Source organism: Lingula anatina, chromosome 9 (assembly GCF_051362555.1).
Source record: "Lingula anatina isolate TDL-2025a chromosome 9, LinAna3.0, whole genome shotgun sequence".
In the NCBI taxonomy this organism is placed as follows: Eukaryota; Metazoa; Brachiopoda; class Lingulata; order Lingulida; family Lingulidae; genus Lingula; species Lingula anatina.
The window spans coordinates 4,474,926-4,496,718 of NC_141775.1; the positions used below are offsets into that span (position 1 = coordinate 4,474,926).

The 21,793-nt window shown below is 37.1% G+C and overlaps 1 protein-coding gene across 1 annotated transcript; it reads right to left on the reverse strand.

Annotated features, from left to right (window-relative positions):
• Positions 1–68: 68 nt before the first annotated feature.
• On the reverse strand, positions 69–20,947 carry LOC106178349 (MAM and LDL-receptor class A domain-containing protein 1). The gene is made up of 35 exons (XM_013561487.2): positions 20,620–20,947; positions 19,996–20,028; positions 19,340–19,559; positions 18,465–18,772; positions 17,894–18,104; positions 17,494–17,686; positions 17,032–17,119; positions 16,516–16,723; positions 15,882–16,074; positions 15,585–15,675; positions 15,147–15,357; positions 14,813–15,005; positions 14,369–14,459; positions 13,959–14,172; positions 13,169–13,464; positions 12,226–12,303; positions 11,806–12,004; positions 10,900–11,095; positions 10,430–10,526; positions 9,813–9,959; positions 9,032–9,128; positions 8,344–8,542; positions 7,907–7,997; positions 7,385–7,489; positions 5,930–7,164; positions 5,564–5,620; positions 5,235–5,322; positions 4,509–4,768; positions 4,072–4,223; positions 3,403–3,647; positions 3,020–3,104; positions 2,453–2,639; positions 1,856–1,997; positions 1,312–1,491; positions 69–676 (listed from the first exon to the last, which is right to left on the reverse strand). Exons 1-35 carry the CDS (start codon positions 20,666–20,668, stop codon positions 375–377), a joined length of 6,741 nt encoding a protein of 2,246 aa, XP_013416941.2. The 5' UTR covers positions 20,669–20,947; the 3' UTR covers positions 69–374.
• Positions 20,948–21,793: the final 846 nt, after the last annotated feature.

Sequence of the window (21,793 nt, forward strand, 5' to 3'; positions counted from 1 at the left end):
GTTTTAACGACCGACAATGTTTTAGTGGCAACATTTTCTCCAAATACACCAACAAGCAAAAACAACACTTTTGCAACAGCTCAAACAAAAGACTGATTATTTCAAATAAGGTATATTACTGTAGAAACGGGCTTATACATGTATCAACAGAACTAAGGGAATTTATACGGGTTCAACGTGCAAAGAAGAATTCTTGCTAAAAGAAAGTATTGTAAAAGGAAAATAATTCCAATCTTTTCATTCACTTGAATTAAGGACTACTTCAGTCTTTCAGTTTCCTTGAATATCACTTGACAATTGATTGCGCATCAAAATAAGAATACTTTCCCTTACGACTATGTATTCAATTCCATCAATAAATGATAGCTCGTAATTCACCGTGGCGAGAACACCAAATCAGAAGAAGGGAAACTGCTTTCATTTAATGGTATCGTTTTAACCAGTTTGTGCGAGGGACTGGTGGTCGTCACGTCGCTGGCAGCGCTGAAGAAGCGGCGCCGCTGCGTCAAACTCCAGCGACGAACTCTTCGTAGACGCACGCACAAGATGGTGGTCACCAGGAGAAAGAGGAGGATCAGAACGCCGAGGATGCCGAGAAGAGAGATCATCTCGATGCTGTGGAGATCACACTCGTCACTGGCAGAGTCTTCCTCATCCGGGAATTTTGATATCTCACCTAAATAATTAAAAATATATAATAATAATAAAATCGTAATATAGTCATGAAGACAATTTTCAAATATTTGGTCTTGTTAACTAAAATGTTTAATAAAGTGAAAATATACGTATAAAAAAATAATAAAAGAAATAGAAACAAATTACAGAGACCACAAACTTGCTTCGTGAAATTATCGGTATAAATGGATATAATTCGTGCCCCCAGAGACCGCTTGGTTATATATATACCTCTCTGTTTAAATAGACTATTGAAAACCCGTAACGAGAAGTTGAATTAACTGAAACTTAGTGAAACTGACAAATGTTGCTCTAACCGCTCTGCTTATTCACATACATGTATAATACGCGATAGAGCGCTCACAAACAAAATAAATCATTAACTTTCATCTAATTTATCTTTTATCGTATCCTTTTTATTACACTAAGGTTTATTTTCACATCTTAAATTTGGTGATTGTATTATTATCATTACTACATTATTATTATTTCACTTTTAAATCACCTTCAAGGGCATACAAAAGAATACAATTTTTGACGTACATTTTACATATATATATCAGCTGAATAAATTATTATCATTAACATATTAATAAAAAAGTTAACAATTATTACTGGTGCCTGTTTGTAAATCACCTTTAGTTTGTGCCTGTGGCTTCTCTCTATCATCATCCAGAACCATGATTAATTCTGAGACGCTCAAAACAGGTCGGTAGTCACCCTGATCACTTTCGTTCTTCCTTTCAGTTTCGGTATCATTCTCTTCTTTTCCTTTAGCCGGGGGGTCTTCAGTGTCTGAACTGCGTTTGTTAACTTCTGTGAATACAAACAATAAAGAAACACCATGAGTGTTAGACCTTTATATAGCAAAACTTAATTTTCTAGGAAATTTCATTTCTTTTCTTTAAAACACTGAGGTGCATTGTAAGCAAAACCTTTGAAAGAATAGCGGTCCACAACCCCACTTTTGGGCCTTATGTTGCTGGTTTATCTCATAGCAGATACGAAGTCTCGTGATGTCATAATAGAAATTAACAAATCGTTAACTGGTTCACACTCTCTGTAACTGTTTTGGACATGATAAAGAGAATATTGCTGAAAGCGAACTCACATAATAAACAACTGAACATTAATAGAATTATTGTGACATACTTCAAAATCACTTGAAAAGAAAACTCACTTAGTTGCTCTGTCTCTCGCCACCAACTTTCATTTTGAAAATTGTAAGGATGAACTCGTAACCAAGGAGGCAGGGTGGCGACCTTTGAATGACCTTGAAAACCATGATAAGACTCCTCTGTGTCCTTTGGTTGGCACTGATTCTTTTGAAACCGTAATGAAAATTGCGGTCAAAAGCATATGGAAAAGACTTTACTGATATACATTTTTTTTCACATTACATCTGCTAAAAATGAAAACTTTTTTCTTTCTTTTATGTATGATGAAGAGAAGTAACTGAAAACATGTAGACATTTTCTCTCACTTAATGGGAAATCCATTCAGATGATTACAATGCATATAACAAAAAATTCATTTCACAAAGGAAAGAAATGAAAAAAAAAACATGAACAAAAATCTTATTTAAAAAGTTGTCTATGCCTCGACTTTTGGAAATTAAATAATGTTGTTGGGACTGCCTCATTTTCATTGAAAAGGTGTGGTGATTTTTATGGTGTGTTAGGTGTTACAGTGTGTTAGGTGTGACAGTGTGTCTGATGCGACATTGTGTTAGCTGTGACAGCACATGACATGTGACAGTGTCTTAACTATTGCCTACCCCGTCACATCTATTCCCAGGCAGTTGACTTGCACACGTTGACACCTGGCATTCAAAATACAGAGTATTAAACTGCTCGTATTTGATCACTCTGAACTTGGGGGAGTACACACTCCTTACAGTGCTCTTTTCACCTGAACCAGACTGGAAACCTTGATTATGGGGAATCAGAGATTCTACACCACAACTGGAAACAATAATGTATGATCTTCAATTTAAAGAAAGTGGCTCATTTTCATTGTTAGTGTGGATATATGGCAAAACTTATGATAACAGGAGTAATTGAAACAAATTTGAAATCATATTTTCATTGGCTTTTTAGCAGCGTAAAAAGTAGCAAGAGTGTGTGAACAAGAATGCTGCAGTCAAATTAAAAAGTGGTTTACAGTGGTTTTGTCACTGTTATGAAGAGTTAATTAATGGACCTCTGTAGGTCCATGGTTCAGAATGGCACAAAACTGTGACCAGTGGAAAGCTTTTGTTAGGGGGGCCATATGGCAGATCAGCTCTGACCCAACTGTTTTTGGTAATGATCAAGAGATAATACTGCGGTCACATTATACATACCCTTGGCTATCAATCAACTGCATTCGCCTCCTCTTCTGTAAGGATTCATACATAACACAGTTTGTTATATACAGGTCCTGAAGTACTGGGGAAACAGAAAAACAATGATCACTGTCTGTGCATCTCGCTGATAATTTGCCATTACCAGAGTAAACTTTTACCTATTCAGTAACTGAAGAGTTCCTCCAAAAATAATACTATATATATTTTTTTTTACATAAAAAAGTCACAATAATAAATAAGTAAATAAATAAATAAATAAATAAATAAATAAATTTCATGCCAGGATTTAATTCATATTTTCATAAAATAAATACACTGGTATTAAAGAGAAGTAGAATAAAACATCTGCTGTTTTCTCAAGATATATAAATTCATAATACCATATGAGGGTATCAGTGACACTTTCAGTCGAATCCAATCCCCAACTTTTGTCACTGTAATTTTCTTAGATGACACTCCCTGCACTACCTCCATGTGAATATTGGCGTCAGCCAAAAGGAGGCTGGAAAATGCAGAATATCCAGCAGTTTGTCTCAGGGAAGTTGGCTGACCTTGACCTTCAAATGACCTTTCAAAGGACCTTGGCTGAATATTGAAAAAATTTGGAGGTCCAATAGGTGCCATGCTGAAATAAATAAGGTAAAAAGTAATAAAATTTTGTGTATATCAACTTTGGTGAAAAATTACAAATACAATATACAATATATTCAAAATTCTAGCAGTTACATAATGTACCAGGAAATTTGAGGAAACTAATTATTTAAAAATCTTACTGAATATAAGTTAACATAAATTACCATAAAGTACTGGTAAAAGAAATCTTTGTACTTCTTAACTTCAACTGCACAAAATGTTGAAAAGTTCAAACCATAAAAAAATTCACGTATTCTAAAATCTTATCTGTATTTGCATAATTATTTATAACATAAAAGATGTGTTTTTACAAATTTCCATTGCTTAGTTTTGCATCCAGTAAAATATAACTACTAAAACACTGTATATGAATTTACATCAAATTAAGTACTAGACTTTTTTTTGCATATACTCACAAATCTACATCATATTTTGTATCAGCAACCACTTTATTTTCTATGTCAAATGTGCAGGTCATTGTGAAGGTTTTGTCATTTCCATATATGAGTAAGGCATGTCTGCGGGCCACAACATCCATGTGGTACACCATACGGTTCTGTGCTGTGACCTGTAATAGTCATCGCAATTTGGATTAACTTTCTCAATTTTGAGACTGAATTCTGCTTGTTAATTAAACAAGAACTGCAAAAGTACAATACATTTTGAACTGTTCACAAAAGCATTTTTAAAAGTATAATAGGTTTGAATATCCTGAAACATCTAAATTATATTTTTATTATCATTGCAATTTCACATTCCAGTTTTTATCATTCTTGGAAAAAAATCAGCTTAAATTTTTAATGTGACAATTTTCTCAAATGACTTAAAAATTTGATAGAAGAAAAATGCTAACCAATTTTACTCCGCAACGATTCAAGTCTGCAATCAGGTCAATGTCCAGCGAATACTCGCTGGCATAGTGATGATGGAAGGAGCAGGAATCCTCATGTCCAAGGACATACACATTATTGACAGGACTTCCTTCATCATACATTATACTCATGGTGCGGGAGAAAGGCGTGGCCGTGCACACTATCCTTACAGGAGGCTTGATGCACATGGCGTCCGGGTTCTTTGCCAGATCTTCGTCAGTTCTCCCATCACCATCATCATCTAGAGAATTTTAATTAGAAAGCTAAAATAATTTTTATCTTCATAATGAGAATTAACAAAAATATTGAGTATTATAACTATTCAATTTATTTAAAAGAGAAAACAGAGCTTACTCAATGCAAATTTCTTTTTGATTTTTCTAATTCTTTATATGGCTATTCTGATTGAAATCAGGCATATATTCATTATACAAGTATTCTGTGCTTGCATACTTCTACTATCTAAATTATTTTTCATGCACAATATAAAGTCAAGTAAATTTTTTAATTGTATTCTCTCTAGATCTGTTTTTAAATATGATCAAAGATGTATCATTCTTGATATAATGTATGTGATGAATTGTACATTGTTATTAGCTGCTACAGAATTAAAATGAAGTACTGCAGTAAAATGAAGTGAAATTAAGTATATATCTTTCCAAGCTAATCCATTTAAAAAAAAAGCATATCTGTATATTTCTGCCCACCATAATTGTTTGCAATCTCCTCATCTATCCTTCCGTCACAATCATTGTCCAACATGTCACCAAATACCGGGATGGAGGTACGGCACTCCTAGAAAGAAGACAGCTCTTTGTTAACTTCAAAGAATAATCACAAACCAGATACACTTACTGGCAGAACTGTTTTCTGTGATAACAAATAAAAAGAAAAATTCTCTCTTTCCATGTGTCCCCTTATTTCACACCTCCTGCCTTCAGAAAAAAAGCCATATCTTCTTGGTCAAAGAGAGGAGCATGACAAAAAAAAAAAAAAAAAAAAAAAAAAAACGAAAGTGAAAGTGAAACTGACTTACTGTATTAATCTTGGCAGCCCTGCCCCCAATGGAAGTGGCGGAGTAAGAATGGCTTGCCTGCAAATAATAATAATAATAATAATAATAATAATAATAATAAGAGATCACAAAGAAGTTTACTCTACTGAATTATAATTCACCTAATAAAAACCTTTATCATTCTTAATATCATCCCATACTTATTACAAAGTCAACTTAAAAAATGTGATTGGAATCAGAGCATATATACAACTTGAAATTACATGCTGGCCAAGGTTTTTATAGAAAAAAATCTCAATCAAACGTCTTTTTAGTATAGTAATTCCAAATATGTAACAGGCCTTGCTAAATTAGATACATGAAATAAATATAAAACATTTTACTTACGCCTGAAAAAACATCTTTGGAGCCAAGGACAAAGAAAGTTGCCAAGGGATCCACATTATACAGATGAAGTGCAACACTCTCATCCTGATAATCAGAAACATCAACAAAAAGAATGTCAAAACTGCCCAAATCAGGTATTGTCACACTCTGGGATGGTAGCTTGAGAGACAGGGGTTTCCCATTTATCCTAAGACCCTCTCTGTCTACACTGTGCACGAGTATGGAGATATCAAACTGAGGCAATGTGAACCAATACTCGTGTTGCATTTGACTCCAGTCTGGCAGAACATACTGTGACATCAGCAAGAGGCCCCCCTGGGATACATTCTTGTAACCAGTAAACCCTACAATCTGGGCATCTTTATTGCAGAAAATGTGATTGATTCCATCTTCGGTAACCTTGTATGTGTCCCCACGATCATTGATATGGTAAGTCCCTCCCCCAGGGTTTGGATGACAGGTGGTGTTGTCTTCCAGGGCTTGAATGTGGTACCGAGTATTGCCACCAGATGTCAGCAATGCATATTTCTTCCCGATGGTCGAGAGTGGATACAGATGTTGATACATGGTGGTATCTGCTTCCAGTGTGCCCCCAGTGATAACAGAGACTGGTTTATCTGCAGTTATGTACAGACCATTTATGGAATAATCCATATCATCATCGACAATAATCGTTGCCTGGAAACGGCTCAGAACTCTTGTGTACGATTGGCCACGCAGGTAAGCCTCTCCATCTATCAATAAAGTACGATCAGGCTCCTTGACTGCTGGAATGAAAAAACTCACTCTTGTTTCATCATGCACTGCAACAATGGCTACCACATCGGACTTTGATATGTCTGGAGGGTACTCTGCAGCCAGTGCGCTGCTAGTCACTGCTATGTATCTTTCTCCCAAGGCATCCGTGGGTAGAACACTAAAAATATCATTTCCTGTGGAGTCGTCTTTCATCACAAAAACTGCTACATCAGCATCAGACTGCAGGTGGAGTCCATATTCTTTCACATCTTTACTATCAGCAGCTACGTCAAATAGCCCTGGAATTGTAAGGTATTCGGTGGCCCCAGGGGGTATGGCTATGGTGATTTGGGTCTGTGGGGCAGGGTGCCGAGGTGCAGACAGTGTCACAGTGGCTGGATATGGGGAAGCTGACGTCACAATGACAGAGAAGTCCTCACCAGAATTACCACCGAAAACTGCAAACACAAAGTCCTTGCCAACTGAGTCACAGTATCCTGGAATGTGACAAAAAAAACAATAATTTAAAATAATTCTTTAAAAATCTGTTATCAATATATTGGGTTTCATACATCACGATAAAAAATCAACATCACTCAGCTGAAGAAATATTTTTGAAAGCAGGAAATGTCCACTCTTTTCAAATACTTAAATGTGGCGAAATACATATGTACAGATGTATCACATCTTCCCATTGGCTGGCACATACAGACTTACCATCCGTGGCTGCCATTGGCTGGCAGGTACAGGGGGCACCACTGGCACTACATGTTGGCCTCTCTCCCCAGCACTGACAGAAATCTCCGTTACTGCATGGGTCAACTAGATTGAAAAAAATTAATGAATAATCAGTAAATATAAGTGAACCACTTTTGAGACAGACAAATGTAACTGAATGTATCATATAATATTTTTAATTAATTAAGGTTGTGTGCAGTCTTTGGAGATTGAGGTTGGCTAATTAACTGAGTGATGATAAGACTGCAAAACTGTTTTTATTATGTTTTATGTTTATCGCTAACTTTTAAATTTTAAACTGACACTGTTTAAGAGTAAATTAAGCAGGGGCAGATGGAGACCATCTTCTGGGTCATTCGGAAAAAGTTTACATTGACAGACCATTTATTTTATGGGAAGATGGTCAAACATGGAGGGTGGATCAACAAGCATATATAATTTAACAGACTAGTCTGTCAGAAAATATCTCTGGATCCACCCTTGTAAAGGTTCAGTGATCACCATTGCATTTTCCGGGTGAGATACGGAGGTCATCAAGTGCAATCTCTCCAAGACTATCTTCAACTCCTCTAGCCGCAAATTCAAATTCAATCTAAAATATTAATGATAAATAGGTATTTTTCTTATTTTTTATTTTATTCTGTCAAAACCAGACTCTCACGTGATCAATTTAAAACAAGTTTTTGGAGAGACTTTACTAATTTATAAGTCAAACATGCACATCCGAGCTCACATATTTTCTTTATAATGTTTATTGATTTGAATTCTAAATTATGAAAGGTGCTGTAGACATAAAAAGGTGAGTAAGATGTCAAAAAAAAAAAAAAAAAAAAAAAAACAGTTTTCAAATGTTTTTTACTGGAAAGAGGTATATATGCAGTGCTGACATCTGGTAGTGATACCCAGTACTTATATATTATTATAGTACATGTACGCACCGTTTCTGGTGGCGTCAAGGTAACTTGGGCAAATAGCCACTTGTCTCCTTGGTTACCCTCTCTCCTCCAGACCTCTGTCATCTCATTGTCAAATCCCAGCCTGTGCGTGTTGAGGGACAGTGTCCCAATGTCCTTGCCGTACATATGATACCAGAATGTGAAGCACGACTGACGAGACAAATACACGGGGAAATACAACCTGCAAATTTTCATTTGAGATACTGAGTGTGAATTGACAAAACTTTAATTTATAGCATATTTAATTTTCTTTTAATGTGATTTCATTGATAAATCTGGTTATATTTAATTAGAAAAAAACTGCAGAATAAAAAAAAACTTTTTCAATAAGATAAAAGGTAGGAACATTAGAAAAATGACAAAATCAAGCCCTAAATATAAATTCACCAAATGTTCACAAAAGGTCAAGTAATGTGCAGACTATAATATACTAAGTACCAATTTCAATGTAATCAACATCAAAAAAGCATATTTCTAAAAGTACCAAGTAAATGTTAAAACCATTTGTTTAAACATGATATAATAGTTACATGCATTGCATTAACAAATAATTACAAATATCCTGCACGATATCAACACTCCCAAGGAAAGCGGCACTAGCAATATTTTTTTTATCAGAGCAAGTTGTTGATGTTACAAGTAATTAGAGAAAATATGTTCATGCACTCACAAGGCATCATGATGGTATGATATTGCCCTCTTCTTCCTGCGGCCTACAATGGCGGGATGAAGGCACTGAGTGAAGATGTAGTTGTCATCTTGGCTTCCTAACGGAACAAGCACATGCCACATTTTATATAACAAAAGAAAAAACAAATTATACTTACGTATATCTGTAACACTAGACTGAACTCACTGATGCAAATGGCACTCAGGGGCTGCCTTACACTGATAGATCATTGACTATCCTGATTCATTTGATGAAATAAAGGAAATTTTCATCTCATCATTTATGTTGACTATATGTGTGTTAACAATAAAACTGCCTAGATAGTATATTCATTATATTGTTTTGGATCGATGCTTTCAAATGAGAAATATAGCTAAGATGCTCAGACTTCCTAAGGAAGAGAAAAAATTAGTAAAACACTGCCTCACACACAGACACAGAAACAAGCAGTTCAGGAAACATGCAGAGTCAGCCAGATAGACAAACAAACAGATTGTACTTCACAGCAGGATTTCTTTTACGTAATAAGTTAACCAAGAAGCTCTACACTGACACAATTAGAGAACATTGAGAGAAAACTGAGAGGGGAAATTAACCAATAACACAGCAGCTCAGTTACAAAATAAAATCAAAAACACCTTATTGATCATTATTCCCAGGACTTTGCCTTGTTTTATAGTAGAAGGCAATGGCTGGCTGGCTGGACAGTCAGTCAGTCAGTCAGTCAGTCAGTCAGACAGACAGACAGACAGACAGGAGAAAGCTAGTGGAGGTAGGGTACCTGTGGTATGGCCTTCCTTTGGCCCAGTATCCTGGAGATCCTCCAGGCCACGTCCTACTAACCAGTCGTACTCGTCACCATCTGAGTTCTGTGTGAACTCACATGTATCCTTACCCGATTCACCAAAACCAAAGTTACACTCCCAAACTAAGAGAGGAGAAAAACCATTTTTCATTATTTTAGAAACTTAACCTTTTACGCAACAATATTATTAAGATTCATATTTAATACATAATTTTTTAAATAATTAAACTACCTTTAATAATATAATTTGCATCTTCTGTGAACAAAGAATTAAACTTGTGAACTAAATGTAACATATCTTAATTGTCAGCTTTCATGTTTGGTAACTGATTTTTTTTTACACTGTTGGGTTAATTAATAGGAGCTCTAAGGGTTGTTAAGGCAACTCTCTGAGAGTTGCCTTAACAACCCTCAGAGCTCCTGACTCTAAAATAATCAGTCTAAATTAAGTTTTCAATCTCTCAAATACTGTATCCCCAGTATTTCTGCAGGCTGTTTCACTGAAAGTATATACATGTACATCTGTAGCTTGATGTGAAAATTAATTAAGGGCCTTATCAGGAGAATCTTTTCGGAGTAAGAGAACCACTTACTGGTGCAGTTCTCTGGTGATATCTTAATATCATCTAGTCCAAAGTCATAGGCTCCAGAAATGTAGGCATCCACTCTCAGATTGAGCTCCAGCTCCACCTACAGTGTAATGTCAAAACTAAGTCTGCCAGCAGAAAACAATTTGCTGCAGTTAAGCTGACTTAAAATTAAGCTTTTGCTCCTCTAATAAACCCCAGCCATTGAAATAAATCAAAAAGTTTATCAATAATTAGCAATTCAATATGAGTAACTGCAAACCACTGCCAATTAAGGCAGCTCAACTATCATTTTATTTAATGGTTCACCATGCATCAATATCTAATCAATTCTAAGTTGGCCCATTTCTGATCTTTCCTCAAAATTTTACGAAGATATGTTCATATCTACAATTAACCTTTTGAGTTAGGCCGTACATTGACTGTAATAAGTCGAACAAAGGCAAAAACTATCTCCTTAGGGCAGGTAAACTTACCTTGTCCCCAATATCAATAGGTATTTCCTGCTTGGTCCAGATATTCACTTCAGTGGTCCTGTTCAGTGTCCAGATGTTTTTGGGGACTTTCCCCGGCCTTGTCATTAAGAGGTTCACACTGAGGAAATCTGTTCCTACCATGTAGTACCAGAAACTAAAACAGCCACCAGATGTCAGCACAAAGGGGAACTTCAAGCTGGAAATTGAAAGTGAAACTACATATAAAAATAACAGTTATAACATACAAACTAAATACTTGAGGAAAAAGTATGTGAAAACAGAGACTGGATTGAATTTCTTTCATAGCATATGCAGTGACAGGCGTATGACCAGGTTTTTGAACTTGACACTAAAGGAGTTTTCAACTGAAAAATATGAAACTTCAATTGAAGGAATTAAAAATATACTGGAAATACATTTCATCACTAATTTTCTATAAAAGGTGCAAATGGATCTTCTTAATTTTATACACTAAAATACTTGAAAATTTACAGGCTTAATTACTGAGTTGAAGATAGTGATATCTACTTAGTAAACAGCAAATATCACAAGTGGCACAATCAAATTTATGCATTCAGTGTCATCCTATTAAAGTGTAGAACACATTATGTAGAAAGTTCCATTTAGAAGAGAAGCGTGCTAGTTAACAGCTTAAAGTGTTTAAAAATTTATCAAGCTAAAAGCCAAATATTGGTTAATCTATTTTAAATTCTCAACTTTCGCATATACATTTTTTTAGTAATATGGATTGTTTTGAAACAAAAATTATACATGTAAGAATACCATCATTTTTTTAAACAAATTAATCACTGGGCTAGCTAAAACAGAGCTACATGTTTCTTAGCAACTGATACCAGCATTTTGTTTTAAATAATCTCTTATTCATATTTTACAATTCTCTCTGACCTTTGGCTTTTCCCAGCCCTCACACTCTGGTGATTCAGTCTCAGAAACAGGTCACCAGATGTCCCCAGTGTATGCCCAAGACGAACCTCGCTTACAGTTGTGCTGAGCAGACGGGCCCCTGGTGTCAAAACAGTGTCCCCACTATTCACAACTGAGCAAGCTTGGTATGCATGTTTTACCTCTTCACTAGTAATTTCATCTGGAAAATAAAAAAAAAGAATTTTTTCACAGTGCTCATGTCTAATTAAAAAATCATTGCAAGAATTACTCTTACTGTTTGTATTAATTCTATGTGAAATATAACTCTATAGCTGTTTCCCATATCACAATTTGCAGTTTACTTTGAAAAAGTCTCTATATATGATTCTAATGAAATTAATTTATCAACTCTGACAATTTTTTTTAATAGTGCCAACTGACCTTGGGTGGGAGCCAACTGTTTGGATTTTCCAGGAGTGCTTGGTAGGAAGCCAAAGTTGCAGTAGAAGTAGGGAAACTCTGTGGATAAATGACAATGAAAATATATATGAAGAGGTGGATGCATATCTAATCTACAGTTAAGGAGAAAATGCTGTACCTACGTAAATTGTTTTTTGGCACACACACACACACACACACACACACAGAGAGAGAGAGAGAGAGAGAGAGAGAGAGAGAGAAAGAGAGAGAGAGAGAGAGAGAGAACTTGAGATTCACTTGGTGCATACCTGCACACAATGACTGACAAATAAATAAATGTGTGAATGTAATTTTTTTCTTCTGTGAATGTCAAGTACTGACTGATTTCACACAGGTCAAATTTTAAACATCATCGAAAAAATTCTCATTATCAAGAAAACCTACTTCAAATGGAACCACTTAATCTAAAACTAATGAAATACCTGTTGGCAATTTGCATGTTGTTTAAAACATGAACCTACATATAATGACATGCCTCATATTAAAATACCTATTATTTATATGATGTACATCTTAGTCTTATCAGTTATTTTCCCACGGCTTAACACCCATTCTGCACCTGTTGCCACTACACTGGGTTAATTTTCATGACAATAGGTCACCATGACCTCTGGTTGCTATGACCACTGGGTCACCATGACATTGGTTGATAACTATGGCACAAACAGGGTTACCATGACCTTGGGTTGCTACGACACTGGGTAACTATGACCTTGGGTTGCCATGACACTGGGTCACTATGACCTTGGGGTGCCATGACACTGGGTCACCATGACCTTGGGGTGCCATGACACTGGGTCACCATGACCTTGGGCTACAAAGACAACAGGTCACCATGGCATGAAGTTACTAAATGGCCAGATCACTGCAGGTATGACATTGAGTTAACATGACACTAGCTTACCATGACACTTCCCTGTCTTCACATAGATGTCATCCAGTGCAATATCACCTAGGTTACTTCCATGGTCCACCATACAGAACTGCAGTCGCAGTGCCTCCTTGTACACTGGCACAGTGACAAACACCCTCTTCCACTCGTTCCCCTGGTCCCCCCTCAGGACCAGCAGCTCAGTGGTTTCACCCTCAGGGTTGACAGCGAGGACCTTCAGAGCGCCAACGTATATGCTAACTGTTCCATGCATGTGGAAGTGAAAGTCCAGACAGGATGTCTCGTGGAGGAGGACTGGCAAGTCTATCCTGGAGGTGGAATATAACACAGTGATGCATGAGAAAAGAATATATTAAAAATAAAAAAGTGAATTTAAGGAAATTGATAAAGTGATGTTGCAGTGTGGATCACATGTCCCTTGTAAATTGCCAAAGTGCCACCTATACTTTGGTTTCAAAACAAATAGTGGGATACACACTGGACCCACTTATCCCAGGTTTGGTTGAGCCAGGTATTTTGTCCCAAATCTCTTCAATGACACACAAATAAACTATCAGCATTACTGACATATAACAATACTGACAAAATGAGCTTTGTGTGACAAATTGAGGATCCAGGGTGTTTTTGCAGTAGCTTTATCATACAGAATTTTACTGCACCAATGCAGTTTTAGAAGCCCCTATCCTCATAAAAGAGATTACGTAGCTCTCCCAGGCCACCAGTTTAAGCATATCTGTAAGTAAAACTGAAACAAAACTCAAAATTTCATTCTCCATTTATTCCAGTTCTGATATATAATTACCTGGCAGAATGCCCTATCTGCTCTCCTGTAATCTCTGTATAGATATAACAATCGTCCAGTTCTCCAGTGGTGTGGCCAGTTAAGGGTCCAGTGCCAACATCTGGGGTTGAGCCGCTGTGCAGTGTCCAGTTGAAGTTGTCCGTGGTGACATCTTGAGTTATTCCACACCAGCTGGACATTTCTCCCATACCAAAGTCACAGGTGAATGTTGAAACTGCAAGACATTTGTGAAATTTATACTTCTGCACACATATGCAAAAATAACTTTAAATCTGACATTATGTAGAAAACTGATAATAAGGTAACCTTTTTCATTCAACATAATTAAAAGGTTTCAGGATAAAAAGTGAAATCCTGTATCCATGCACCCTGATTTTATAGCATCCATTGGTTGCTATGGTTACACTTACACAAACATGCCCCTGGCTCCAGTTTGATGTCATCTAATGCAATGTCGCTGTGGAAACTTTTTCCTCTGTGGCTGGTGAAATCAATTTCTAACTGCAATAACAAAAGTATGAAATTCCAGTAATATTAATTTTGCATTTTACCTTTACGGAGGAGGTTTACAGTTTATATTCACAAAAAAATCTTCATATCACACCATTTTACCTTCTCTCTTGGTATAGGATGACTGACAAATAGATAGTAAGATCCTTTGAGAGAAGGAGGGGGTTATAAGGAGTGTAGGGACACAGACATGACAGACGGACAGACAGACAAAGAGAGGGTGAGATATGGATGAAAAGGAAAGAAGACAGATGCACAGACATTCAGAGGACAGATGGACATACAGACATGACAGACAGATAGACAGACGAACAGACCACAGAAAAACTGACAGATCAACTTACATTATCTCCTGGCTTCACAGTCACCCTTGCCTCCTGCCATTCCACTGACTGCTCATGTGTCATAGTGTACAGGACTTCTCCCGCCTCCTCCATGTGGCTGCTCATGACTCTCAGGGTGCCGACATCGGCACCGTACATCATGTACCAGAAACTGAGGCAGGCCGTGTTGCCAACTTGGAACGGAAGGCGCAGTCTAGATAAAATGATTGGTTTAACTAGATTAGAATAATGGAATTTTTAGAGTAATTTTTTCAACTTCATAGCCATACAGACCTGCCTGTGTAAATTTGATTTCTTGTTATAAATCGATTTTCCACTGGAAAAAACTGCTTACCTTGCCATATCTTCCTGTTGTTGGTTGCTTCCATCTGTATAAATATACCAGTCCTCCACATCCCCCGTTGTGTGCCCTGCCCTGGGTCCAGTCTGCCATGTCCTTGTGACCCCCCTGTTGAGGACCCACTGCATTTCATCATGAAGGTCCTGTTCTATACCGCAAAATTTACCCTCAGGACCCTCACCAAAGTTGCATTCAAACTTTGTGACTGGAAAATTATGTAAAAATAGGGCAAAATCATATAAAATCACTGCTTAACAAAATTGAAGAAGTGGGAACCTCGGGTTACTATTGGTTCCATGACAAATATGATCTTATAACTTAAGTTTTCTTTGGCAAAAGTATATATTACATAAATCACACAAACATGCTAATAAATACAGATTACAAAATATATCAATAAATAAAAGATGGAATTTTTTTAAAGCAGTGTACCTTGACAGTGGCCAGGATACAAGTGGATGTCATCTATTGCCACGTCACTACGGTACGTGGAACCAACTGTCTTTTCATATTCAAAGTGCAGCTGAAATCAAGAGAGAAATGCATGTTAAAATATCATCATATAGGCAAAAACAACTCATATCATATTTGTTTGTTATAGCCATTACGTGCAGATGTGATCCCATTGTGTTTGGATGTTCAAAAGATTGCACTTGGCTGTGCATACTTTAAGGATTATGTTGTGTACAAAAAACAGCACAACACAAATGTACAAGTTTAACAACTTACCACCTTCCATCGACTGATCTGTACACTGCCATAATTCCATAAATTGCCCTGATTACCAGCCCGCATCCATACGACCTGTCTAGGCTCTCCTGGAATGGAGGCCAGAATCCTCAGCGTTCCCTGATTAGTTCCATACATGTGGTACCAGAATGTCAGGCAAGAGTCAGCACCAACAGCGAATGGAAGTGTAGCACTAGATAAGGACATTAAGAAAAGATTTTATTTTTAGCCTGATATCCAAGATAAACTGACCAAGGTAACTTTAAAAAGAAGTAAATTACCAGCAACATGCGCTCTATTATGTACAAGTTAATTCAAAGCATTGGCATTTTTTCTAATTTAAACCATCCAAGAAATACCAGCTACAAGTATTTGAAATATCCACCCACTGCCATAGCAGTAAGATTTCTCCAAATTTATCACAATCTGCTGCCCTAAGAAGTTGGTCAAGTTCAAAGTAACAGGGCTTACCACCATATTTAGAAATATCATTTTCTAACCCTCATCCACACATCTCCATTTTGTTTATAAAGTACTGATTATATTTGTTATCTTTTTTCAAAACATCAAACGATGGCCCTCAAAATAGATTGATTAATAAACAACAACATGCCACTATTTAATACTCTTATACCTTGCTTTATCGCCTTGTGGAATCCCAGATGTCTCAGTGAACATGTAGAAATCTAGCAATCCTCCATCTGTGTGGCCCACAACTGGCCCAGTGCCAATGGACGGAGTTGACCCACATTTGAAGGACCAATCAAAGTCGTCCGTTTCAGCCTGCTCAATCCCACAGGTCTCTTGCTGGCCCTCGCCAAAATCACATTTGAATTCAATGACTGGAAAACGGGTAAATTGAAAAAAGTTTTTAGGCCAATAGCTGCTTTAATTGATTCAGTATTTTTATCTCTGCATTAATCAATGCAACTGACATCTAGATTGTTCTCTGAGTCACTTAATCTCTTCCATTCCCTCATGTGCCTTTTGGATTAATTAAAAAAACAACAACTATTTTTCATTTATACATGCACTGACAGTAATATTTGCTCCATTAATTATCTTCCATTTCCTCATCAACCTTTTCATTTATCACTATTTATTAAAATATCTTATTCTGAAAAAGAAATAAAAAGGCTTTATAATGTACCTTCACAAGCACCTGCATGTATAAAGAGATCATCAATGGCAATATCACTGTTGAATCCATCAATCACTGCGATGAACTCTATGGATACCTGGAACAATTAAGAATCAAAGTTACTGGAGGAAAAAGTAGACATACTTTACATGGAAGAAAATATGTGACAGTTTTCCTTGACTATGTGTCCATTTGGGAATGTTTAATGTCTGTGGCTCGATCTCTAACTGTGGTGTGTGCTATCAAACAGAAATGACCAAAGGCTCAATTTTGATATCATTTTTTTTGAGAAAATGTACAGTGTAATATCAATTAAGGTGTTTGTGAAAAGTTGTGTGTAGCACCTGTGGATTCTATTTCTGAAGAATCTTCTTCAACACAAATATATGTTGAGCATTTTCAGATTGATCAAACTATACTGAACTGGCTTTGTGTCTTTATAAAGGATACCTAGCGCAGTATTCCCCTCACCTCAGTCTGTCTGTACAGAGTGACATTGGCCTGCTGCCAGTCATCACCTTGGCAACCGTGTCTTGACCACAGGACAGTGGTGTGGCCCTGGGTGCTGACCGTGCGGACCTTCAAATACATACCCTCGTCTCCCTTCATGTGATACCAAAACTGAAGGCAGGTTTTACTGGACAGGACATAGGGAAGTCTTAAACTGAAAAAAAAAAAATGAAATGTGTACTAGTATTATCTATACTTCAGTTAGAATTCAATTCACGCCATTAATTTTTATTTTAAAAAAAACTACTCATATTTCACTATTCACAGTTGAACTACATGTATCGGTACATGTATTAATTACCTCTACCTAATACAAGACCATTGTGTGAATGACATTAATATCATTCGGTTGATATCTTACACTGCATAATCTCCATGTTTTCTTGGATGACTGCTTTCAGCATAAGCATAGAAGTCATGTGCATTTCCTGTGTGACCGGAACTTGGTCCTGTCTTGGGTGTCAAAGTGCCATCTATGTTCAGGTCCCAGTCAAACCTGTCATTCTGCATGTTCACAATGCCACACCAATCGCTTCTGTTATTCTGTGAGAAGTCACAAGCAAACTGATCAACTGAAAAAAGGACATCCTTCAGTACACACCTTGTAATGAACATAGATTCCACATCTGTTAAAATATATGCTAAATTGTTGAGGAAAATTGGATGATTATACAGATAGGGCATAATTTTTTCTGGCCAAATGGTTTCTTGAACCTTTGCAAACAGGAATAATACACTCTACCTCGATATCCATGAAATGTTACTATCAGTGAAAATTTTCTGTTATACCCTCCTAATTTCCTTCACAAACCACAACAACTTACATGTAAACAGTTATGATGGGCTGTTATGAGACCTTATAAGTCAAAACCCTATCTCACTTAACTGACCATGCAGTGACCATAAAATGACCTTTGACCTCGTGTCCTCACCTGAGCATTCTCCAGAAACCAGCAGCACATCATCGATGGCAATGTCCCCCTTCCAACCGTCTCCAACCACCCCCTCAAACAGAATCTGAGAAGGCAAAATCTTTGGAGTTAGCACGTAGATACCAGGGTTAACAGTGATCCTGGCCCGCCGCCATTCATTGCCTTGGTCCCCATGCATGCCCCAGATCTCAGTGGCCAAGCTCTCGAATGGTTTCAGAAAGATGCGAAGAGATCCAACCTGGCTGCCGTGCATGTGGTACCAGAACTGCAGGCAGGAGATGGTGTAGATAGTTGGTGGTAACATGAATCTGAATAGCAGAACAATACTAAGGTAAAACACAGAACAATATTCTATAGGACAGGATAAATTATTCAAATTTACGTCTCTAGGGGTAATTTCTTAAGGTACTAATTTCAGTACAGTACATGGATGACAAACTAGACCAGTCAATCTGACCAAAATATATATACTCAGCAGACAGTGTTATTCAGATACCGTACACAAGTAACATGGTACTACTTATAAATAACAAGAATGATACCAAGAAATCCAATAATTAACATATTATTATGCTGGCTTCATGTTAACATGCATGCAGACGTGTACAGAATATACATTATCAGGGTACATGTACAGGTACATGAGGATCAGCCGGAACTGGGAATGAAGCCTTATGAATCAGTTTCAATCTAGAAAATATGTTCTAAAAGAAAAAGTTCAATTTATATAGTTTAGTAAGCCTAGACATAATGAAATATCTGCTAAGACAATGAGCAGCACATGCAGGTAAGGGCATTTACGCACCCCCTCCCCCTTAAATGAATTCATATAATGCGTGTCAACATTAGCCATCTTACAAACACAATCAATTTACCTGGCATTCTCCCTCACCACTCGTGGACTGCTGGCTTCCAAATAGAAGTAGATGTCCCCCACGTCCCCCGTGGTGTGGCCTTGGGCTGGACCAGTCATCTTCGAGGTTGTCTCGCCATTATGTAATGTCCAGTCGAAATTGTCGTCCTGGGACTGAATTATGCCACACTTGCTGGCCCCCTCACCAGTGCCGAAGTTACAGTGGAACAGCTGCACTTTACCTAGAATTCAGTTGTTTGTGAAGTTGTGTTGTTGGTGATAAATAAAAGTATAATGCTTGACCCTTATAGTATAATAATTATTATATAAATATACTAGTGGATTGGGTCCTTGGTCAGGATCGTTTATGGATGGGGGGGGGGGGGGGAGTGGGCATGAGCAGAGAAAATGTGCTTAAGTCCTACTTGCTAAAGCATGGGTTTTGCAAAGTCCGCCATCACTCTGAGAACTAGCTTCCGGATTTCCTGTGATTCAGTTTTTTCAGAATTTTTTGGAAGGGTAATGTACGTAACTCTTGGTATTTGTCTGTTTAAAAAATGATTTAAAAAACAGGTGGTTTATGTACTTTATTATTAACAAAGTGTCTCAAATCTTAAAATATTTAAAATTAAAGTATTCAGAAGCGATAAGTTATACAGCAGCCTAGCATTTACTTACCTGCGTCAGTTTCATCACCAGGAGCAGGACCACCTGAAAGGAAAAAAGGAGAAATAATGAACTAATTTTACTTATTTGACTAAGAATTTAATTACCAAGGTTACCAGGTCACATTTTTTTTTTTTTTTTGTGAAACTGGGGCCAGTTTACACAGTATAGACCTCTTATTATCATGGACTTGATGGAGAAAATATCATTATTCAGTGCAAATTAACTGTTACTTCTTTCAACACAATAAACATTACTCGAAGAAAAAAAATTCAAGGTAGCATCATTTACATGTATTTCGTGATATTCAAATACAGTTGTACGGGTCTGCTAGGTCAAGCAAAATCATCACCTCAGCAGCTACAGAGTGCTTTATTTAGAAGCCCGAATTTCAAAGGCGATTCTTTTTTTTAGTCACCGTAGTTGACCAAATTTGAGAAATGAAACAGAAATGGCCTTGGTCAATTTTCAGAAATTTTGAGTCAGTGTGGACCTTTTCCGACCAAACGAGCGGTTCTTTCAATTTCCTCCCTTTCCAAATTTTATGTGTTTGTTGTTACAGTTCAATACGTCAAAATGCAATTTATTAAAAACGTTTTACCTTGGAGGCAGCGTTTTTGCTCAAAGACAATTTACCTTTCACGGCAGCGAGCAGGAAGGCAAGCCACCTCAAATAATGCAGCATCTTTCCCGTCACTATCGTAGCGAGTCTGAGTTCCTGAATCAGCCAAAGTAAATGGCAAATACTCAAGAAGCACAGGCAAGGAACTGACAGTTGAGTCGCTCCCCAGTCGGTCGGCAAAGACAGGTGAAGATGGACAAAAAACCCGACTGCAACTCGGATACACCAGGAAAAATCGCCCTGCTACTACCGCCGACACGTTGGTCGGTAAGCGGTCACACTCAGGGCGAAGGGGAAAGCAAGAATGACCGTGTCGTAGTGTATCCGATCTCAGAAGATTACCTCTCAGTCATGTGACGTTGGAGTGAGGCATTCTTGAATTCTTGGAATCGGTTTCGTTCTGCTTCGCAGATTTCTTCACAAAAGGTGAGGAGTAGTGATAATGCTGTTTGGCGAGGTCATTTTGAGAACGGTTCTTATAAGACTGAAAATTATGATCGGTTCTCATAAGAATTAAAAAGAATATATCAAAGAAACATTATACAAAATGACATTCGTGTTTAAATCATTGTGGTATATATATATATATATATATATATATATATATATATTCGATAGATTGGCTCTACCGTGCGCACACCAGTACTGTCAAATTTCAGTTCACCTTGAGAGAACAGTTTCATTAGCTCTGTATGTATCAATTCAAATTATTGAATTATTTATTGTTTTTCTTTTTATCAAGAGCTTGTAAAATATGTGGGTATTACCTCCAATATTTCTGTGACTGTCAGTCACCATCATCAGGTAGTAAATGACTAGGGTCATTTCACCTGGAATGAGAATCCGCTCGGCTGACTGCAATTTAGCGTGAACCCCCAGGGAGTTAGGTCGATCTAAATCTTAATCTTTAGATCGATCTAAATCTCTGGGAAAGCATCCCTTGTTATCGACCAACACTGGGCTAAATTATGCAGTTTATTTTCATTTCATTGTTATTTGCTAATTAAATTATATGAAATAGAATAGAAAGTGGTGAACCCAAAATCAAGGTTTTCACTATTACCAGTAAAACGATGTTCACAGATAAATTTTACAATTCACGGTTCACAAATAGATTTTACTCTTTACCTGTCTCCTGGCACCTGCAGGTGCCCCGAAAAAATTTGGCATTTTAGAGGGCGAATGGTG

Bases quoted from the DNA above. Each gene is read 5' to 3' on its own strand.
- LOC106178349 (XM_013561487.2), bottom strand. From the start codon at position 20,668: ATGCTGCATTATTTGAGGTGGCTTGCCTTCCTGCTCGCTGCCGTGAAA. The intron at 11,096-11,805 runs GTCAGAGAGAAT...TTCAATTTCCAG, and splicing joins AGGGCTGGGAAAAGCCAAAG to CTTGAAGTTCCCCTTTGTGC. The intron at 2,640-3,019 runs GTATGTATAATG...TATTGTTTCCAG, and splicing joins CAGTTGATTGATAGCCAAGG to TTGTGGTGTAGAATCTCTGA.